General features: G+C 37.6%; 1 protein-coding gene and 1 long non-coding RNA gene across 2 annotated transcripts in view; one reads left to right on the forward strand and one right to left on the reverse strand.

Moving 5' to 3' along the window:
- The window catches only part of LOC128660995 (uncharacterized), a 97,911-nt gene that overhangs the window by 63,163 nt on the left and 16,148 nt on the right, over window positions 1–18,600 (reverse strand). The gene's annotated exons all lie outside the window — the stretch shown is intronic.
- The window catches only part of KCNB2 (potassium voltage-gated channel subfamily B member 2), a 488,521-nt gene that overhangs the window by 37,451 nt on the left and 432,470 nt on the right, over window positions 1–18,600 (forward strand). The window contains exon 2 of the mRNA XM_053715124.1: window positions 6,871–7,564. Within this exon, the coding sequence (XP_053571099.1) occupies window positions 6,986–7,564 (579 nt within the window). The 5' untranslated portion in view covers window positions 6,871–6,985. The remainder of the gene's footprint in view (window positions 1–6,870; window positions 7,565–18,600) is intronic.

Raw genomic sequence — 18,600 nt, forward strand, 5'->3', positions numbered from 1 at the left:
AGGCTATGCCTTAATAAAGTAGAAGGTATCTTGAGTGCTCTTAGATCTATAGTGTTACTGAACATTGAACTAGCTATATATCCATATGATTAGGGTAGAACACAATTCAGGCTACTAAATATAATGTAAGCCTTCTGGGGAGGGTTATTATCTGCACATAGCTCTATCAGGGACGCTTGTGGCCCACTACATATAGAGAAACTTGGATACTATTGTGACTATAGTAAAGATTACTGCTAGCACATATATAAAAAGGACAGCGAATGACATGTGCAGTAGAAAATAGTAGTGCAAACATCTAGACACACCGCGTATATCTCTATAACTGCAACCAATTCTTAGTGTAACCTTACAAAGTGTAACAGATTAAGTATAATAGTAATAAAAATAAAATAATAAAATAAGAGACTATATAGCATGTATGAGCTAACATTAGAATAATAACTGAACATCATATGGGTGATTACATTTTAGTCCCTTAAGAAGGTAGGGAATTGAAGTTGACTTAATGATAGACTGTTCATCCCACTCCCATTATGGCAAGTTGATCCACATGTTTCAGGAGGCAGCAAAGTGACATATAGTGGAGCAAAAAACTTAAGCACCGCCACTGGCTCTGAGTGTGCGGTTGTCTGGGGGCATAACAGGAGAGCGGGCAAGAGGCGGCAGTCACTCTATGACTAAGGATTAGTCTCACATAGTCCGGGCTATATCGGGATACATACCGTCTACCTCGCATAATAGGAGTCTGACTCTCAGCACCCATATCTTTACTTATTGGATGGCCGGCCGCACCATCCTGGTTACAGGCTAGCAGGGATTCTAAACTGGGACTCCGCTGTTGATACCTGGGGGTAAGATAAGTTCTGTTGCGTGAGTTGTCCGAGTTGCTCTTTGGTACGGTAAATTTCTGCTCTCCTTCTGTCTGATGAAACCACTGGGCACAGTGCTGGTGATTGTCAGCCTTCGGATGGATGGTTGTTGCATCAGCGTGTAGCTCCGTCTCCTGTGTACAATGTGCACTGGTATCCGCCATTTTAAGTGTGTCGCTAGGCTCTTTCCCTAGTGAGGCCTTAATCGTGTGCTTGAGATCAAGGAAATTGCTTTGCATCTGCCCGTCTAGCTGAGTGAGCAGTAATCGTAGTACTGAAAGGCAATCCTCCTCCATGATTTACATAACTTCTCTATCCGATGTGGTCTCTGAATCACAGTAGTAATAGCTTCGCTCTAACCCGGCTAATCGGGTGGGGGGGTTGCGGAAAGTATAGGTGTAGGCCTCCGCCTATGTGTCTGAAAAATTGAATCAGCTCTCCAGTTCCAAATGCGATAAGTAGATCGTGTTGGATCAGCTCTACAACAGAAGTGTAAAATATTATAAGCTGAAGTTGATCTTGCAGTTTAATAAGTAATAGTTTTTGGAAATCTGGCTGGGAGCTTCATAACATGCGACCTTTCATGAAAGCTGTGTAGCCACGCCCCCGCATTTTAGTTTTTTATTAAAAAAAAAGTAGCATTTTTTAACAATAAAAAACAACTTCTCTAGGCAGTTTTTGGGGTTTCCAGTTGGTGGGAGTGTGGTACTCGCGTTTGCATGGCTGTTAACTTGTAATACCAGCACACATTAAAGAATTAGCTTTCTTGAAAGCGATATTTAGTGCTCCACTTGTAATCTGGCCCTAAGTATTGTATACAATTAAATATAACTAATAGACAATTAAAGCATTTGGTTAGCGAGTAGTGTATTACTTAGGCTAGTTAGAGCCATTTTATAGGTATATTTGACACTACAGGGCCAATTTACTATGCTGCGAATGAAGCTGTTTCTGCGCCGCCAAAAACTTAAGAAGCAGCAGTCATAAGCAGCGGTCGTAAGCAGTGGTCAGATATGATCGGGATAATTGGCACCCCCTGCTAGCGGCGGATTGGCCGCAAATGTGCAGGGGGCGGCATTGCACAAGCATTTCGGGTTAAATGCCATCAGCGTATGCTATCGGCATTTAGCGATGTCGGCCAGACATGATTCACTACAGTCTGACATTTAATAAATCTACCCCTACTTGTCAAGTATCACGATAAGGACCTTTTTCAATTTGCATACAGGATTGCAGTTTCATGGGTCCTTTTTCTTTTCTTTTTTAAAATGTTATCCAGTTTGAAAGTATGTCCCTGTGCTTAATAAAACAATAGTTTTTATTAAGTGTATAAACCTTTCCATCAGTAGAGCTGCTGGTCTGCCCTTGAGCAGCTGATTCTTTAGGAACAGAAGTGCATATTTATTTAGCTTTAATATCAATTGAAGCAAATTCAATGTAATCCTTTTTGTGCAAAAACATGTTTAAAGTGAAAGAAAGCTTCAAATTATTTAATATTTTTGTCTTATTTCCTATACCATTCAAAGGCAGACATCCCAACTCTCCCGGAAGGTCCGGGAGTCTCCTGCATTTAAATAGCGGCTCCCTGACACCCGCAAATGACATATAATATCCTGGAAACCAGATAAAAGTACCCGGCCATATTTATTATGGGCAAACAATCCTTATGAGCTGTGTAAAGCGTCTCAGTTCAAATATGGTCGCTATGCATTCCAGTTTCAAACACGTGTGCGTTCCAGTACAATGTTTTACCCATAGTGCTCTAGCGTGATCGGAACCCTCAGACAAAATGGTGAAGCCAGGTTTTAAGGGACGGAGTACTATTAACCCGTCCACGTCCAGCAGTAACCCAGGTCTGTCAAAAAATCAGCACACACTGCATAATAGAGAGACACACTGATGTGGCCATGTGTTAAATAACCAATGAACAGGGGAGAAAATATAGCAGGCGGCCGGTGTTCTGTAAGTGTTTGTGTGTCATTAGAGAGGGATGAAACAAAATACTGCCAATATACAAATTGAGAGGACAGTTCTAATCTAAGAGTAGAGCTGTCCTCTCAATTTGTATATTGGCAGTATTTTTTTTCATCCCTCTTTTTTTTTGGGGGGGGTCCGAGGGGGGGGGCGAGAGGGGGGGGTCCGAGGGGGTACCTCCCGGAAATGAATTTTTGCAGGTTGGGATGTCTGCAAAGGGGTTATACAGTTATAATCATCAATAAATCATTTACAGCATTTTGTATAGTTTTATAAAGAATAAAAAAATTTAATTAGTAAATGGACATTCTAATAATCATATTTTAGTTTTGTACACATTTTGCAGTTTAAAAGTGTGATTAACTTTTTTCTTTTATGAAACCTGGAAACAATAATGTATATTGCTATGTGAAATAAGCATACAGATGAACATTAACATTTGTAACAAGCCAGATGAGTGTATGTATATATATATATATATATATATATATATATATATATATATATATATATATATATATATATATATGATCAATCCAAAAATCATGTTTTTTTGCATACAATGGAATACTGTTTTCAAAGCAATTTATTCAAAGTGTGTTTTTGTTATTCAAAGTGCCTTGGAGTACACTTGGAGGCCTATTTATCATATGTCTGTCGGACCTGATCTGACAGTGTGGATCAGGTCCAACAGACATCGCTGAATGCGGAGAGCAATACGCTCTCCATATTCAGCATTGCACCAGCAGCTCACAAGAGCTGCTGGTGCAACGCTGCCCCCTGCAGATTCGCGGATAATCGGCCAACAGCAGGGGGTGTCAATCAACCCGATCGTACTCGATCGGGTTGAATTGCGGCGATTAGACCGCTGCTTCATAACTGGTGTTTCACAGGGCTTCAAGCTCTATTCAGAGCTTGATAGATAGGTCCCTTGGTTGTAAAAACTCTACAAAACCAGTGCAAACCACTTTATTTAGTTCTTTTAATGGAGCGCAAAACCTCTATATAGGAAAGAGGGGAAACAGCGCAGTTTGCATGCTGTATACAGCTAGTATACAATAAAAACTTTCGGCTAGATTATGAGTTTTGCGTTATGGGTGAAAAAGCAGCTTTATGGCTCTTTTTTACTACCGCTGATATTACGAGTTTTGCAGGTATAGCTGTACCGCACACTTTTTTGGCCGTAACGCAACGTAACTAACGCAGCTTTCAAAAAGTCCTTTTTCAATAGGACTTCCACAGTGCCGGTATTACAAGTTTGCCTGTCCGGCCAAAAAGTGAGCGGTACAGCCTATACCATCAACATACACACCATAAAAGGAAAGTCAGTAGTTATGGGTTTTGCGCTACAAATCCGTAGCATAAAACTCACAACTAAAGTGTCACAAAGTACATTAACATTTATAAACTACCTATTAACCCCTAAACCGAGGCCCTCCCGCATCACAAACACTAAAATAAAATTATTAACCCCTAATATGCCTCTCCGGACATCGCAGCCACTATAATAAACATATTAACCCCTAAACCGCTGTACTCCCGCAAACACTGGTTAAATTTAAACACTTACAGTTTTTGAAGACTGGATATCCATCTTCAACGAAGCAGCAGAAGTCCTCAGCGAAGTCGGCAGAAGTCTTCATCCAAGCGGGCAGAAGTCTTCATCCAGACGGCATCTTCTATCTTCATCCATCCAGCGTGGAGCAGCTCCATCTTCAAAATATCCAGCGGGGAGCATCCTCTTCTGACGACGGCTAACAAAGAATGAAAGTTCCTTTAAGGGACGTCATCCAAGATGGCGTCCCTTGAATTCCGATTGGCTGATAGAATTCTATCAGCCAATCGGAATTAAAGGTAAAAAAATCCTATTGGCTGATGCAATCAGCCAATAGGATTGAGCTTAAATCCTATTGGCTCATCCAATCAGCCAATAGGATTGAGCTTGCATTCTATTGGCTGTTCCAATCGGAATTCAAAGGATGCCATATTGGATGATGTCCCTTAAAGGGACCTTCATACTTTGTTAGCCGTCGTCTTGAAGATGGAGCCGCTCTGCGCCAGATGGATGAAGATAGAAGAAGCCGTCTGGATGAAGACTTCTGCCAGCTTGGATGAAGACTTTGGCCCGCTTGGATAAAGACTTCTGCCGGCTTCGCTGAGGACTTCTGCCGCTTCGTTGAGGATGGATGTCCGGTCTTCAAAAACTGTAAGTGGATCTTCGGGGGTTAGTGTTAGGTTTTTTTTAAGGGTTTATTGGGTGGGTTTTATTTTTAGCTTAGGGTTTGGGCTGAAAAAGAGCTAAATGCCCTTTTAAGGGAAATGCCCATACAAATTCCCTTTTCAGGGCAATGGGGAGCTTAGGTTTTTTAGATAGGTTTTTATTTGGGGGTTTGGTTGTGTGGGTGGTGGGTTTTACTGTTGGGGGGGTTGTTTGTATTTTTTTTTTACAGGTAGAAGAGCTGATTTCTTTGAGGCAATGCCCTGCAAAAGGCCCTTTTATAGGCTATTGGTACTTTAGCTTAGGCTAGGGTTTTTTTTATTTTGATAGGGATATTAGATTAGGTGTAATTATTTTAAATATTTGATAAAAAAAAAATTATTTTGTGTAATTTAGTGTGTGTTTGTTTTTTGTAATTTAGTTAATTATATGTAATTAATGTAATTTATTTAATTGTAGGGTAAGGTTAGGTGTTAGTGTAACTCAGGTTAGGTTTTATTTTACAGGTAACTTTGTATTTATTTTAACTAGGTAGCTAGTAAATCATTAATAACAATTTACTAACTAGTCTACCTAGTTTAAATAAATACAAACTTGCCTGTGAAATAAAAATAAAACCTAAGCTAGATACATTGTAACTATTAGTTATATTGTAGCTAGCTTAGGGTTTATTTTATAGGTAAGTATTTAGTTTTAAATATGAATTATTTAGGTATTAATTGTAATTTTTATTTAGATTTATTTTAATTATGTTAAAGTTAGTGGGTGTTAGCGTTAGGGTTAGACTTAGGGTTAGGTTTAGAGGTTTATAACTCTAGTATAGTGGCAGTGTCGTTGGGGCGGAAGATTAGGGGTTAATAAGTGTAGGTAGGTAGCGATGACATTGGGGCAGCAGATTAGGGGTTAATAAATGTAGGTAGGTGGTGGCGATGTTAGGGGCGGCAGATTAGGGATTAATAAGTATAATGTTGGTCGCGGCGGTGTCGGGGGAGGCAGATTAGGGGTTAATAAGTGTAATGTAGGTGGCGCCAATGTCGGGGGCGGCAGATTAGGGGTGTTTAGACTCAGGGTTTATGTTAGGGTGTTAGGTGTAAACATAAATTTTCTTTCCCCATAGGAATCAATGGGGCTGCGTTATGGAGCTTTAAGCTGCTTTATTGCAGGTGTTAGGCTTTTTTTTAGCCGGCTCTCCCCATTGATGTCTATGGGGGAATCATGCACGAGCACGTAAAACCAGCTCAAAGCAGCGCTGGTATTTGTGTGCAGTATGGAGCTCAATTTTGCTCAACGCTCACATATTGCCTGCTAACGCTGGGTTTATGAAAACCTGCAATAGCAGCGCTATTGGGAGGTGAGCGGTAATAATAACTTGCAAGTTAGCACTGAGCCGCTCATAACGCAAAACTCATAATCTAGCCTTTGACTCCAATAAATATGTTTTGACGTTTTTGTGAAATGCTTAACAGATATAATTATACCAATAAAGCTTGAAGAAGGTTTTTTAAGCAATGCATTTATAGTTTCTCTGTTATATCAATATGCATACTCCAATAAAGCTAATAAATTATTTTTTTCTTTCATTCTCAATTATTACATGTATTAAAGGTAGAAATGTCAATTATTTAACCATAAAATGCCTTAAATATAAGTCCCCATTGTTCAGGTGTTAATTATATATTCTTGTGGACAGTCAAGGTTGATATTTAAGAATTTCATCAAGTTTAGCACTCAAAAAATGATAATTTTTTTATTTAATTAAATTTTTTTAAACTGACAAACTATTTTTTTTCCTTTGTGTTTTTGTAGGTCAAGAAAGGTTTTATCCATCTTACGTGGCACTTGCCTATATATCATCATCTCATCTATTTTTCCCATGACTGTTGATTGAGAATTTTGAGATAGCTGCCATATTTTCTACAACATGGCAGAAAAAGCACCGCCAGGGCTCAACAGGAAAATATCAAGGTCAACTTTATCCCTTCCTCCAGAGCCTGTGGAGATAATAAGAAGCAAGGCATGTTCACGAAGAGTGAAAATAAACGTAGGGGGTTTGAATCATGAAGTGTTGTGGAGAACTTTAGACAGACTTCCAAGGACTAGATTAGGAAAACTAAGAGATTGCAACACCCATGAATCTCTGCTGGAAGTATGCGATGACTATAATCTTAATGAGAATGAGTATTTTTTTGACCGACATCCTGGAGCTTTTACATCTATTTTGAATTTCTATAGGACAGGGAAATTACATATGATGGAAGAGATGTGCGCTCTGTCATTTGGTCAGGAACTTGATTACTGGGGAATTGATGAGATATATTTGGAGTCATGTTGTCAGGCAAGATATCATCAAAAGAAAGAACAGATGAATGAGGAGCTGAGGAGAGAAGCAGAGACACTAAGAGAGCGAGAAGGAGAAGAATTTGATAACACATGCTGTCCAGATAAACGGAAAAAGCTATGGGACTTGCTGGAAAAACCTAATTCATCAGTAGCGGCAAAGGTAAAAAAAGGAGCTGGAGTGATATACAGTTCTTCTTTCACATTCTCAATTCCAATGTTTGCTTCTGTTGATCAAGTAAATACACTGTGTAGTTATGCGCTGCCTTCCAACTTGTAGTATTTAAAACTCAGTAACAAGGAACTATTTGATGTGAGTGTTTGCATATTTGTCTGTCTATCAATCAATCTATCAATCTATTTACCTTATCGGTCTGCCTAACTGTCTGTCTGTCTGTCTGTGTCTGTCTATCAATCAATCACTATATCTGTCTATCTATCTATCTATCCCTACCTATATATATCTATCTATTGAGCTTTCGATCTGTCTGTCTATCTGCCTGCCTGCCTGCCTGCCTGCCTGTCTGTGTTTGTCTGTTTGTATGTCTGTCTGTCTATCTATCTTTTAATCTATCTATCGCTGCCTACCTGTCTATCTCTGCCTATCTATATTTATTTACTTATCTATATGTCTGTCTGTCTATCTGCCTGTCTTTGTCTGTCTATTTATATGTCTATCTACTATCTATCTATTTACCAATCTATCCATCTATCTATAAATCTATCTATATATCTATCTATCCAACCTCTGGATATATATAGATAGATAGATAGATAGATAGATAGATAGATAGATAGATAGATAGATGAGAGATTACTTTTATTTGTTCATGACTACTATTTCTTACAGCTTACATGATTTCACCAATACTCATAATACTAGTTTTTTAAAGAATGCAATATTTGGTATATTTCATTTTAACAGCATATAGGGCTTTATCTGCAATGTGTCCCTCAGGACTCAGAGCACCAACAAAGATGATGCAGCAGAAAGTAAACTATGTGCACACTCTAATATAAACATAACATAATTCTGCATGAATGATCCTTTCCTAAGAGTTATACTATGTACCAAGCAGCACTTTGGCAACATTTAAAAACACAAGATTTCTTTTTTAACAATTGCGTTGACATTTTTAATGAGATGACTCATTTAGTTGAAGTCCTTAAAAATAATATTAAATAATGAATAATGATGATTCAATACATCATTTATTTAATACTGCATGCAATCAAAGTATTTTTATTTCTGTATTTTTTTACTTTCATAGGCCCTCTCTGAATAGTAAATACACCACCCATTATCATGACACATCAGTAACTCGCTAGAACACCTACAGTGACATGTACAATCCAGTACAGTACACACAAGCAGACACCTACAGTGACATGTACAATCCAGTACAGTACACACAAGCAGACACCTACAGTGACATGCACAATCCAGTACAGTACACACAAGCAGACAGTGAAAACATGATAGACACTGATTGTAATGCACAGGCATATAAGTGTCCAGCTACACACATTCATACAGATGGTGATAGATCCATCAAACTCAACCAAATGAGACACCAGCTAGTCCAGAACACCACACTCAAACACAGGCTTTATTTAATTCAGGACAGCACAATGCAAACAAGCTGACAAAGAAAATAACTTGTGTAGCCTACACCGTCTGCAATACAACACAAACAGGCGAAAGAACAAGTTGGCGCAACAATTATTAGGATAAGATTCATGTTGACCTAGTTTGTATTCCATCAATTAACAATTCAAAGCAGGTTTATGTTATATAACTGTTGATGTTCTTCCTCGTACATTTCCATCAATTTTTTTTCCCCAGCAACTCAAATGTTGGCTGTATCCGTAAACTTCATACATATTAATGAAGCAGGAAACAGTTTTCTGCACATATCTCACGTTGAGAATGATGTTATAAAGAACTCAATATTTGGGACAATATTTGGTTGTCAAATATGTTAGGTTGAAAAAACAGGTGTGATGATAACTGATATTTGGAGCCCTATTTTTTTTAACCATTTTAGATGATGTAGCTTTAGGTGTTATTTCTTGCAGATTTACTCATCTATTTTAGCCATTAAAGGGCCATAATACCCAAATATTTAAACACTTGAAAGTGATGCAGCATAGCTGTAAAAAGATGACTAGAAAATATCACCTGAACATCTCTATGTAAAAAAGAAAGATATTTTACCTCAAAAGTTCCTCAGTAGCCACCTCCCATTGTAAAGGATTTCTAAGTAGCATTTTAGTGTGTCTGTCTTGGGACAGCTGAAAGGATGAGCCTCGTGAACTCTCATATTATTTCACCAATCAGGTAAAGGAAGCTTACTATGAAATCTCATGAGAGTTAAGTCAAATCTCATGAGATCACAGTAAGAGTTCATGACCTCAGCACTGCTGATGCTGATTGGCTGCTGTTCATTTCTTCATTTTTTTTTTATTTTTACCTGCAGCTGGGAGCAGGTGAAGTATAACTTTTTACACAGAACTTAATCTGCTGAGTTGAGGAGATTGTGAGCTAAAATATCTTCCTTTTTTACATAGAGATGCTCAGGTGATATTTTCCTGTCAACTTTTTGCAGTTATGCTGCATAAGTTTCAAGTGATTTAGCATATGAGTATTATGTCCCTTTAAACATATAAACATAGTATTATTTCAAAGCTCCAATTTCAACTATAGGTGTAAATATTAGTGAAGCAAGAAATGTGTCTGCTATACAGAGGACCTTTAGCTAAATGAGTACAGCCATGGTCAAGCTCTAACCTTGCAGTACTTCTAGTAATTATGGTCATTTAAAGGAAAAGAAGAGTCAAAAATATATTTTATTCAGATAGAGCATGTGATTTTAAACTAATTTTGGATGTACTTCTATTATCAAATTTGCTAATTTCTCTTGGTATTCTTTGTTGAAGAGTAAAGCTAGGTAGACTTGTATGACTTAAAGGGACACTAAACCCCAATGTTTTTTTTCATGATTCAAATAGAGCATGCAATTTTAAGCAATTTTCTAATTTACTTCTATTATACATTTGTCTTTGTTCTCTTGCTTTCTCAGAGCCAGCCTATTTTTGGTTCAGCACCTGGGTAGCGCTTGCTGATTGGTTCACTACATTTAGCCACGAGTGAGCAGGCGCTACCCAGGTGCTGAGCCAAAAATGGTCCGACTCCTATGCTTACATTCTTGCGTTTTCAAAATGAAGATAGCGAGAGAACGAAGAAACATTTATAATAGGAGTAAATTAGAAAGTGGCTTAAAATTGAATGCTCTACCTGAATCATGAAAGAAATAATTTGGGTTTTATGTCCCTGTAATTACTGTTGCCATGTCATACCACTGTTTCTGACACTGCTGCCATAGAAGGATTTAGACATGTGCACACTCTTGATATCAAGAGAACAAAGCAAATTTGATAATAAAAGTAAATTTAAAAAGTTGTTTAAAATGATATGCTATGTCTAAACAATGAAACTTTAATTTACTGTCTCTTTAAATGCCAGTTTTCTTCCATATGCTTTCAAAGGCCCCAGCCTGTATGATCCCCAATCTGCCTCTATTTACAAAGCATATTTAAAGAGGTCTGGAAACTGATAACCCTAAGTTGTAATACAATACGGTGCTGCAACTGTGCTAAAGTGATAGCTTAGGGCTGACAACATTTTTTTTTTACAAATACCAGTCATGCTAATTAGTAAACAGTTGTATAGATAGTTGTGCAAAATACTTCAGAAACTAAAGCTGATAGGATAGATTTAATATGATCATTTAGATCCAATTAGATCTCAACACACTTAGATGCAGTTTCACCATAATAGGCAATTTATTTCTTCTTGTATGCTTTATTATATACAGTACTTAAAAATGGTCTCTGTTCTGTCTAAAAGTGAATATTTATTTCAAACTGTATTATAGTGCTTTGTTTTTGAAAAATAGTTGTTTCTTTGCAGAATAAACCATTTAATTTAAACAGCTTTTGTTTGACTGTTTAAAAAAAAAAAGTATATCTAATAGGATGTTGTTCATCAATGATATTTATGATAGGGGAAAAAAAAGAGTAATTTGTCCCTTTAAAAATACTAGTCATTCCAGTAAACACAGGCTAGGGGACAAGTCTATATATCAGTAGCTCTCTAAGTGCTGTCAAACAAATGAAAATTGTGGATATTTCTCATTTCCTAGTAGTAATGGTGACAATATAGTTTCTAGTTAAAATAGTGTAACTGTGTTGTGCATAAGGTTTTTCTGCACTTCATCTAGTGTTCTGATTCTTAACATAAAGCTCACTAAATTCTGAGTTCCTCAGCCTATTGCTTCTCTAGAAGTGTACAATTATGTTTAGTTATACTCAAAGGAAGCTCACTGTCAACTAATGTTATGTTGCTGGCACTTATGGCAGGAAGTGTGATGTGTACTAATTCTGGATTTATAATATCATAATGTATCAGACTTACTGTTTACTGTTGCCCGAGCCCTAGTGATGCAATTTTAAATTGATATCCAGATATCTTGTATTAAAAGGACACTGAACCCAATTTTTTTCTTTTGTGTTTCAGATAGAGCATGCAATTTTAAGCAACTTTCTAATTTAATCCTATTAGCAAATTTATTTATTCTCTTGGTGTCTTTATTTGAAAAGCAAGAATGTAAGTTTAGAAGCTGGTCCATTTTTGGTGAACAACCTGGGTTGTTCTTGCTGATTGGTGGATAAATTCACCCACCAATAAACAAGTGCTGTCCAGGGTCTGAACCAAAAATTGGCTGGCGCCTTAGCTTAGATGCCTTCTTTTTCAAATAAAGATAGCAAGAGAACGAAGAAAAATAGATATTAGCAGTAAATTCGAAAATTGCTTAAAATTGCATGCTCTATCTGAATCATGAAATAAACTATGTGGGTTCAGTATCCCTTTAAGACAAATGTACAAATCTATAGGATACACTAGTAAATGTAAGTTTCTTTCATTTTAGTTGTATGGGATTCTTTAAATATTGCTTTGTACTGTGGATCTGTTAACATTTCTGGCCCAGTTATGCTTTGGTGAATGTATAATTAGAAAGAATCGATAACTGCATATATCGCTTTACTCACACTGACTTCATCAGAATCGTAGTAAATATTATTTCAATGTACATAATTTTTTCAATACCTTGAAAATTCTACTATAAGCTTAACATATTTGCTCTTCTACTCGAAATTTAGTAAATATTTACTACATAATGTAAAATTGCATAAAAACCTGCTATATGAGATTAAAGGGACATAATGGTCAAAATTGAAATGTGTGTGAGTGCATTTCAGTTTTCAAAACAAAACATTTTGCAATATTTTTGAATTTGCAAAAATGCCTCTAGTAAAGACTATGGGGCCCATTTATCAAAGCGTCAATCTAGAAGCTGTGGTAAATAAGCTAGCCAGACATCTCTGACACAAATCTACATTAGATGATCTTCTTTATCAACACGTCTGTCAAACTCACGTGCGTCAAGCCTGTGCAAATAGCATCGGACAGTTGATAAATAAGAAGCATCGATGTTGCGGATATCCTTATTTATCAAATCATCTGCCCTGAATGTCCATCAAATTAAGACATTTTTGTCTTCTTTTTTCAACTTCATTTATACCATTTCATTCCTGTCCATGAACATTTCTTCAAAGCTAATCTTTTATTTTTCATCTGTTAATGTCCTTGAAATAGCTAAATTTATACCTGAACAATATCTCATAGAAATGTACTTTTATTTTATTTTTTAGACGAAAAATATGATATATGATATTTTCACATAGATTAAAGTTTATTTGTATTTCTAAAAATCATGATATGCGTATCTCATGTTTTTATTTTTCTTAAAAGATTATTCTAATTAATGCTAATAACTGTTTGCGACAAGAAACTGCATCAAATTCAACCTTTCTGTGTTATCACCCCCCCATTTTCTAATACCGTAACATCCCATTGATTTCTATGGCATTCACGTGCTGAAACGTGGGGGATCTAAAGTTAGGTACGCTGCGTCGGAAAAAACGTGAGTGTACGTGTTGAATGGTTGTTAAATTTATAATTTGGGCGCATAGAGTCTTATGTGACGGCGGATTAGTAGTGATACGCTGAAATAACGCAAGCATCGATTAGCGTCAAAGTGATCTCGCGGGAGTGAATGTTTCATCAGACTGTTCTACATTTTATAATTTTTACGCCGTGTTAACTATGCCATATCAATTTAGCACCTAATTTGCAGCGGATTTACAGCGTATTCACAGTTGAAGCTTTGATAAATGGGTTCCTATCACTGTATCAATGACATATACACATATCTAGTGAGATTCGCATGTACCAGCATTCAAAAACAGGGCCTACTGAGAGCTGATACAATACACACCACTCCTGACTATTTATGCTGGAACATCTAATTAACATCTCATTAATATCTCATTAAGGGTAACAGATCATATGTGGGTATGCTGCTGAAACAGTGATATCCTTTTCTTGAAGCATTAAGCATAACAAATCATATGTGGGTATGCTGCTGAAACAGTGATAGCCTTTTCTAGAAGCATTAAGCATAACAGATCATATGTGGGTATGCTGCTGAAACAGTGATAGCCTATTCTAGAAGCATTAAGCATAACAGATCATATGTGGGTATGCTGCTGAAACAGTGATAGCCTATTCTAGAAGCATTAAGCATAACAGATCATATGTGGGTATGCTGCTGAAACAGTGATATCCTTTTCTTGAAGCATTAAGCATAACAAATCATATGTGGGTATGCTGCTGAAACAGTGATAGCCTTTTCTAGAAGCATTAAGCATAACAGATCATATGTGGGTATGCTGCTGAAACAGTGATAGCCTATTCTAGAAGCATTAAGCATAACAGATCATATGTGGGTATGCTGCTGAAACAGTGATAGCCTATTCTAGAAGCATTAAGCATAACAGATCATATGTGGGTATGCTGCTGAAACAGTGATAGCCTTTTCTAGAAGCATTAAGCATAACAGATCATATGTGGGTATGCTGCTGAAACAGTGTTAGCCTTTTCTAGAAGCATTAAAGATAACAGATAATATGTGGGTATGTTGCTGAAACAGTGATAGCCTTTTCTAGAAGCATTAAAGATAACATATAATATGTGGGTATGCTGCTGAAACAGTGATAGCCTTTTCTAGAAGCATTAAGCATAACAGATCATATGTGGGTATGCTGCTGAAACAGTGATAGCCTATTCTAGAAGCATTAAGCATAACAGATCATATGTGGGTATGCTGCTGAAACAGTGATAGCCTATTCTAGAAGCATTAAGCATAACAGATCATATGTGGGTATGCTGCTGAAACAGTGATAGCCTTTTCTAGAAGCATTAAGCATAACAGATCATATGTGGGTATGCTGCTGAAACAGTGATAGCCTATTCTAGAAGCATGAAGCATAACAGATCATATGTGGGTATGCTGCTGAAACAGTGATAGCCTATTCTAGAAGCATTAAGCATAACAGATCATATGTGGGTATGCTGCTGAAACAGTGATAGCCTTTTCTAGAAGCATTAAGCATAACATATCATATGTGGGTATGCTGCTGAAACAGTGATAGCCTATTCTAGAAGCATTAAGGGTAACAGATCATATGTGGGTATGCTGCTGAAACAGTGATAGCCTTTTCTAGAAGCATTAAAGATAACAGATAATATGTGGGTATGTTGCTGAAACAGTGATAGCCTTTTCTAGAAGCATTAAAGATAACATATAATATGTGGGTATGCTGCTGAAACAGTGATAGCCTTCTCTAGAAGCATTAAGCATAACAGATCATATGTGGGTATGCTGCTGAAACAGTGATAGCCTTTTCTAGAAGCATTAAGGATAACAGATCATATGTGGGTATGCTGCTGAAACAGTGATAGCCTTTTCTTGAAGCATTAAGGATAACAGATCATATGTGGGTATGCTGCTGAAACAGTAATAGCCTTTTCTAGAAGCATTAAGGGTAACAGATCATATGTGGGTATGCTGCTGAAACAGTGATAGCCTTCTCTAGAAGCATTAAGCATAACAGATCATATGTGGGTATGCTGCTGAAACAGTGATAGCCTTCTCTAGAAGCATTAAGCATAACAGATCATATGTGGGTATGCTGCTGAAACAGTGATAGCCTATTCTAGAAGCATTAAGCATAACAGATCATATGTGGGTATGCTGCTGAAACAGTGATAGCCTTTTCTAGAAGCATTAAGCATAACAGATCATATGTGGGTATGCTGCTGAAACAGTGATAGCCTATTCTAGAAGCATGAAGCATAACAGATCATATGTGGGTATGCTGCTGAAACAGTGATAGCCTATTCTAGAAGCATTAAGCATAACAGATCATATGTGGGTATGCTGCTGAAACAGTGATAGCCTTTTCTAGAAGCATTAAGCATAACAGATCATATGTGGGTATGCTGCTGAAACAGTGATAGCCTATTCTAGAAGCATTAAGGGTAACAGATCATATGTGGGTATGCTGCTGAAACAGTGATAGCCTTTTCTAGAAGCATTAAAGATAACAGATAATATGTGGGTATGTTGCTGAAACAGTGATAGCCTTTTCTAGAAGCATTAAAGATAACATATAATATGTGGGTATGCTGCTGAAACAGTGATAGCCTTCTCTAGAAGCATTAAGCATAACAGATCATATGTGGGTATGCTGCTGAAACAGTGATAGCCTTTTCTAGAAGCATTAAGGATAACAGATCATATGTGGGTATGCTGCTGAAACAGTGATAGCCTTTTCTTGAAGCATTAAGGATAACAGATCATATGTGGGTATGCTGCTGAAACAGTAATAGCCTTTTCTAGAAGCATTAAGGGTAACAGATCATATGTGGGTATGCTGCTGAAACAGTGATAGCCTTCTCTAGAAGCATTAAGCATAACAGATCATATGTGGGTATGCTGCTGAAACAGTGATAGCCTTCTCTAGAAGCATTAAGCATAACAGATCATATGTGGGTATGCTGCTGAAACAGTTATAGCCTATTCTAGAAGCATTAAGCATAACAGATCATATGTGGGTATGCTGCTGAAACAGTGATAGCCTATTCTAGAAGCATTAAGCATAACAGATCATATGTGGGTATGCTGCTGAAACAGTGATAGCCTTCTCTAGAAGCATTAAGCATAACAGATCATATGTGGGTATGCTGCTGAAACAGTGATAGCCTATTCTAGAAGCATTAAGCATAACAGATCATATGTGGGTATGCTGCTGAAACAGTGATAGCCTATTCTAGAAGCATTAAACATAACAGATCATATGTGGGTATGCTGCTGAAACAGTGATAGCCTTCTCTAGAAGCATTAAGCATAACAGATCATATGTGGGTATGCTGCTGAAACAGTGATAACCTATTCTAGAACCATTAAGGATAACAGATCATATGTGTGGATGCTGCTGAAACAGTGATAGCCTTTTCTAGAAGCATTAAGCATAACAGATCATATGTGGGTATGCTGCTGAAACAGTGATAGCCTATTCTAGAAGCATTAAGGATAACAGATCATATGTGGGTATGCTGCTGAAACAGTGATAGCCTATTCTAGAAGCATTAAGGATAACAGATCATATGTGGGTATGCTGCTGAAACAGTGATAGTCTTCTCTAGAAGCATTAAAGATAACAGATAATATGTGGGTATGCTGCTGAAACAGTGATAGCCTTTTCTAGAAGCATTAAGGGTAACAGATCATATGTGGGTATGCTGCTGAAACAGTGATAGCCTTTTCTAGAAGCATTAAGGGTAACAGATCATATGTGGGTATGCTGCTGAAACAGTGATAGCCTTTTCTAGAAGCATTAAGGGTAACAGATCATATATGGGTATGCTGCTAAAACAGTGATAGCCTTTTCTAGAAGCATTAAGGGTAACAGATCATATGTGGGTATGCTGCTGAAACAGTGATAGCCTTTTCTAGAAGCATTAAGGGTAACAGATCATATGTGGGTATGCTGCTGAAACAGTGATAGCCTTTTCTAGAAGCATTAAGGGTAACAGATCATATGTGGGTATGCTGCTGAAACAGTGATAGCCTTTTCTAGAAGCATTTTTGCTAATACAAGTAAGTTAAATATTTTTTTATGTTCAAAGCTGAAATGCATTCTTGCACATTTTACTTTTGACTATTATGTCCCTTTAAGCATGATTTATGAAGCAAAACCATTATTTGTTTTTAGTTTTAGTAAGTATTGGCACTTAACAGCTGAAACCTTAAAGTAAAGTAAAGAATAAAACGCATTTATTGAATGCATAAATTTCTAGTAACTGTGGGTCTACTGGAACAAAATATATATGTTCCTCTCAGTAATGGCTTATTAAAAGGACATTGAACTCAAAATGTATTTCCTTATAAAAAAAAAGTCTAATTATGAATAGTTGGGGGGAAAATCCACAACTTTGCAATTCACTTTCATTCAGAGGCCTCTAGTTATCAAGCCGTCAACCGCAAATACGCTGGAATTCCACAGCGTATTTGTGGCGAGGCTGATTCGCCGTAGTTATCAAGTCCTACAGCCCGGCAAAAGTAGAATATAGTGACGTAACATACGATCCGCCAGACTCAGTCCGACCCAGATTGATGGTTACGTCACTACAGATGTTCCGAACGCAAGTTCGGCACAATCTGACTACTTTTGGTAGTTATCAAAGAACTAGCAGGTACGCTCGGCACTATTCCGGCCCAGCGTACCTGGTTTTCAATCTGCCGACATGGAGGCGGCGGATCCCATAGGAATCAATGGGAGTCTGACAGCAGTGAGAGCTCATGATCGCTGCTGCCCGATATCCCATTGATTCCTATGGGAAGTGTCTGCACATAACACCCTAACATGTACCCCGAGTCTAAACAACCCTAATCTGCCCCCCTACACCGCCGCCACCTACTTTATACTTATTAACCCCTAAACTGCCGCTCCCGGACCCCGCCGTAACTATAATAAATATATGAACCCCTAAACCGCCGCTCCCGGACCCCTCCGCCACCTACATTATACCTATTAACCCCTAATCTGCCACCCCCTATAACGCCGCCACGTACATAAAGTTATTAACCCCTATCCTGCCGATCCCGGACCCGGCCGCAAATAAATTAATTGTTTAACCCTTAAACTGCCGCACCCGGAGCCCGCCGCCAC

This window comes from Bombina bombina, chromosome 5, assembly GCF_027579735.1.
Source record: "Bombina bombina isolate aBomBom1 chromosome 5, aBomBom1.pri, whole genome shotgun sequence".
NCBI lineage: Eukaryota > Metazoa > Chordata > Amphibia > Anura > Bombinatoridae > Bombina > Bombina bombina.